The 4,834-nt window shown below is 44.4% G+C and overlaps 1 protein-coding gene across 1 annotated transcript; it reads left to right on the top strand.

Moving 5' to 3' along the window:
- The first annotated feature begins 735 nt into the window (after positions 1-735).
- LOC138403205 (A-kinase anchor protein 5-like) lies at positions 736-2,211 on the top strand. Its single transcript, XM_069502746.1, has 2 exons — positions 736-1,141; positions 1,928-2,211. Exons 1-2 carry the CDS (start codon positions 736-738, stop codon positions 2,209-2,211), a joined length of 690 nt encoding a protein of 229 aa, XP_069358847.1.
- The last annotated feature ends 2,623 nt before the right edge of the window (positions 2,212-4,834 follow it).

Genomic DNA, 4,834 nt, shown 5'->3' with positions numbered 1-4,834 from the left:
ATTGCATATCTATTTAAAGTAACTTACTTATTAAGCTTGCTAATCGTTAAAATTACTAAAATTATTTATCAAAGTAGTATTACATATATTTGGTTGTTAACATAATAATGACTTTAATTAAGATACTTTGAAAACGATTCTTAAGGAATGAATGAAGGTACCTTCACGTCATTTCGATTAATATCATAGTTCATTCATGATAAACGATATAAAAAGCCGTGTGGCCTAATAGGCAAGCAGTTCTGTAATGAAAACCGACAAATAAACTTGTGAAATCATCTTCGAGTTATTTTTCCTTCGTGGTCTCCTTACATCAGAAGCAGGGATCGATCGGCTGAACGCAGGTAATAAGTGATTTATTTTATTGTGTGAATAAGTCTAAAGCGATTTGAAAATTGAGATGTTTTTTTTTGTGTTTTAACCCTGTTCATTAATATCCATTTATGGAGTTAATTATGGAAATACCCACCACCTTCAAAAGATAATTTACGAAAAGGAAAAAGGAACAAAATGAAACTTTGCTGAGATAGGAGTGATTTTTTTCAATCTACCCGTATTTCATCGATTTCCATGTTTTGATCTTTCCGTGTTACTAACGTCTCTAACCGATCTACGTAGCTAACCGATTTTCAAACTATAAATAATTAAGTATGTTAAAATCTAACGCAATAACATCTATTTCTAAGTAATGTGTGTTTTTCATCTACCCGCATTACATTGATTTACATGATCAAAATGTTTATTCGTCTTTTTTTTTCTTTCGTTCTTTCATATCGAGGACGACGATGTGCCGCAAGCCTCAGCCTGGAAGTGCGGCCAGAGACGCAGTCGCCGGTGTGGCCGGAGTACAGCCGGGAACACGGCTGGCAACGCGGCCAGAAGCGCGGCCTCCACGCCGCGATGCGACTGGGAGCGCAGCCGGCAGGACAGCTGGGCGGTGCGGCCGCCGGTGCAGCCGGGAGCGCAAACGTCGGCGCGGCCAGAAGTGCGGTCGCTGGTGCGGCCTGGAGCGCGACCGTTGACGCGGCCGCTGGCACGGCCAGGAGCGCGGCCGGGAGCACGGCCGTCGGCGCGGCCAGAAGTGCGGCCGCCGGCGCGGCCGGGAGCTCGGCCGCCGGTGCAGCTGAGAGCGCGGCCGTCGGTGCGGCCGGGAGCGCGGCCGTCGATGCGGCTGGGAGCGCGGCCGGGAGCACGGCCGTTGGCGCAGCCGGGAGTGCGGCCGGGAGCGCGGCCGTCGATGCGGCTGGGAGCGCGGCCGGGAGCACGGCCGTCGGCGCGGCCAGAAGTGCGGCCGCCGGCGCGGCCGGGAGCTCGGCCGCCGGTGCAGCTGAGAGCGCGGCCGTCGGTGCGGCCGGGAGCGCGGCCGTCGATGCGGCTGGGAGCGCGGCCGGGAGCACGGCCGTTGGCGCGGCCGGGAGTGCGGCCGGGAGCGCGGCCGTCGAGGCGGCTGGGAGCGCGGCCGGGAGCACGGCCGTCGGCGCGGCCAGAAGTGCGGCCGCCGGCGCGGCCGGGAGCTCGGCCGCCGGTGCAGCTGAAAGCGCGGCCGTCGGTGCGGCCGGGAGCGCGGCCGTCGATGCGGCTGGGAGCGCGGCCGGGAGCACGGCCGTTGGCGCAGCCGGGAGTGCGGCCGGGAGCGCGGCCGTCGATGCGGCTGGGAGCGCGGCCGGGAGCACGGCCGTTGGCGCAGCCGGGAGTGCGGCTGGGAGCGCGGCCGTCGGTGCGGCCGTCGGCGCGGCTGGGAGCGCGGCCGCCGGTGCAGCTGGGAGCGCGGCCGTCGGTACGGCCGGGAGTGCGGCCGTTGGCGCGGCCGGGAGCGCGGCCGTCGGTACGGCCGGGAGTGCGGCCGTCGGCGTGGCTGGGTGCGCGGCCGTTGGCGCGGCCGGGATCGCGGCCGTTGGTGTGGCCGTCGCCGCGGCTGGAAGCGCAGCCGCCGGTGCGGCTGGGGACGTGACCGTCGGCGCGGCTGAGAGCGCGGCCGTCGGCGCGGCTGAGAGCGCGGCCGTCGGCGCGGCTGAGAGCGCGGCCGTCGGCGCGGCTGAGAGCGCGGCCGTCGGCGCGCCTAAGAGCGCGGCCGTCGGCGCGGCTAAGAGCGCGGCCGTCAGCGCGGCCGAGAGCTCGGCCGCCGCGGTGCGGCTGGTAGTCCAACCAGAGCAACCGAGGGAAGCAGAAAAGTCTGCTAATTCAAATGGTGATAATTGTGCATCGATGTAAACATGTTAATATGAGTTATATAGATTTCATGAGGCTCATGAGTTTTGTAGATTTATCAATGATCAATCTCCAAAACTGCATTATGATGAAAATAAAATAATCTCTAAATTTGATTCAACAACAAAAGTTAATGAGTGCACTAAATTATATACCACTTTTGCATTCCCGACTCAGATCATGTTAAAGAAAATAGTACATGCTAATTACAATCGATTAATCGCAAAACCTTAAGGGCTTGTGTGGATCTTGTAGATTTGCTTGGGTTTTCGAAAGACATGGGTAGGGACTAGGGAACATAACAGTGGAAGTACCCATAACCCAATGCTTAGACTCAGAACTCTCACTCGATGATATTTTATGACACCCGATAATTTGTTTTAGTTTAGTTGAGTCTCAGAGAACAATATTATTTAAAGCATTGTCTTTTTTTTTAAAGATTTTGATGAAGGGATTAATAAATTAGAGAAATCTTTCACTTATTGGATTATGCCATATTAACTTTAAATGAAAAAAAATGACATTTCTATTTTTTTTTTTGATATATAAATAAGTAATCTATGAAAAATCTTGAACTAGTACACTCATTAACCAAATTCAATCAATCAATTAATAATAGTACAGATAGTGAAGAGAATAAATAATTATAATAATATCAACATTATTATCATTATTAAATGTAGTATCTCTAACGGAAAAATCAAGGGATCAAAGGGTATTCCTTAACATAAAGTTAAGGGGATGTCAAAATGAACTTCCAGGCATGAACCGAGGGCATGTCCGAAGAAGTTCCAGGCATTAAATTAAGGGCGTGTCTGAAGGAACTTCCAGCATGAAATGAGGGTATGTCTGAAAAAGTTCTAGACACGAAATTAAGGGCATGTCTGAAAAAAAATTCGGGCATAGAATTAAGGGCATGTTTGAAGGAACTTCCAGCATAAAATGAGGGTATGTCTGAAGAAGTTCTAGACACGAAATTAAGGGCATGTCTGAAGAAAATTTCAGGCATAGAATTAGGGATGCTTATAGAAAATGTTAAGCATTATTTGAAAATTGAATGATATGAGTAGCAGGGAGCTGCTGGATTCAGGCGGCACAGGACTATGGAAGTTCCTACGAGAGATTTTCTTTAAATTAATTCATACAAGATAGATAGATAGAATTAGTAAATATGTATGAGAATTTTATTTTCTCTGTGATTTTATTTAAATCAGTGTAATTTTAATTAATGCTTCAGATTATGATAAATTAAATTATTGATTGGTTATTTTTTTTGCGACACAATTTTTGACGTCACTCAAGTTCTAATTATGTTTCATTACTCAAATACTAAAGTTATTACTTAATTCATGTATCAATCCATTCTCATTTGAATATTGTAATTCTGATTTAATTGTTACAGTTTGACGATTATTTTAATCCTGTTTTAAATGTATAAAATAATAGTCCGGAAGCTAAAAATCTTAAATAAGATCAAGATGAATTAAAATCTTAGTAATATTAGTTAAATAGATCTTAAATAATCTCAAGGATTTTATATTTAGTTAAGTTAGTTGGTAATAAAACATTTAGCTGGTATAATAAGCTTCCAGAAGACATATTGGAGATGTCTCTCAACAAGTTCAAAGTTTTCATAAAACGTAAACTTATTAAAAAATTCTATTACAATAATACGTAAAGTACTATTTGAATGATAAGAAAGCTTGGTTGGGAATGAGTTGCTTAACAGCTTTGTGTAAGTTCTTAGTGATTTTGTAAAGTGGTGATAATAAAAAGAATACCCGGCTGAGTTTGTTGTAGGCTCTTTCACGCTCAGACGGGCGCGTTTGGCATTCTCGTAGCTTTAGTTTTAAGTACGTATTAATTATCACCACTACATCATTTTACCAATTCTGGATAAACAATTTGAGTTTGATATAGTCAAGGTGTAGTCTCATGAAAGCAAAAGCACAGTGGACATAAGTACATTATGTGAAGATATAAGGAAATTCTACTTAAATTTAAAAGTCTTTAGCACGCTCTTCTCACTTAATACAAAGGTGCTAAAATATTGTCAATTATAGTTAATTATCTACTTATGCAATTAAAAGTTTGAGGACAAACTATGATTATCAGAAAGGCCGAAATGTTAGAAATCGTGAAATCAATCATCCAATATAAAAATTTGTAATGAGTTAAATACTATGGCCATAAATAATAGAACGCATTAAATATGATATGAAGGAAACATTTGATTGAATGAAGAATATTGCAACCTAAACCTTATGTGATTCATTCAATCAAATGTTGTTGACAATACACATCCCTAAATTGCATATCTATTTAAAGTAACTTACTTATTAAGCTTGCTAATCGTTAAAATTACTAAAATTATTTATCAAAGTAGTATTACATATATTTGGTTGTTAACATAATAATGACTTTAATTAAGATACTTTGAAAACGATTCTTAAGGAATGAATGAAGGTACCTTCACGTCATTTCGATTAATATCATAGTTCATTCATGATAAACGATATAAAAAGCCGTGTGGCCTAATAGGCAAGCAGTTCTGTAATGAAAACCGACAAATAAACTTGTGAAATCATCTTCGAGTTATTTTTCCTTCGTGGTCTCCTTACATAAG

This window comes from Maniola hyperantus, chromosome 13 (genome assembly GCF_902806685.2).
Source record: "Maniola hyperantus chromosome 13, iAphHyp1.2, whole genome shotgun sequence".
NCBI classification, from domain to species: domain Eukaryota; kingdom Metazoa; phylum Arthropoda; class Insecta; order Lepidoptera; family Nymphalidae; genus Maniola; species Maniola hyperantus.
The sequence above is the reverse complement of the archived record's forward strand: the minus strand, read 5'-3'. Positions and strand labels throughout refer to the sequence as shown.

What these genes read in the sequence shown, in the direction of transcription:
- LOC138403205 (XM_069502746.1), top strand. Translation starts at nt 736, where the DNA reads ATGTTTATTCGTCTTTTTTTTTCTTTCGTTCTTTCATATCGAGGACGA. An exon ending in AGCTGAGAGCGCGGCCGTCG is followed by an intron (nt 1,142 to 1,927) that starts GTGCGGCCGGGA and finishes CTGGAAGCGCAG; the next exon opens with CCGCCGGTGCGGCTGGGGAC.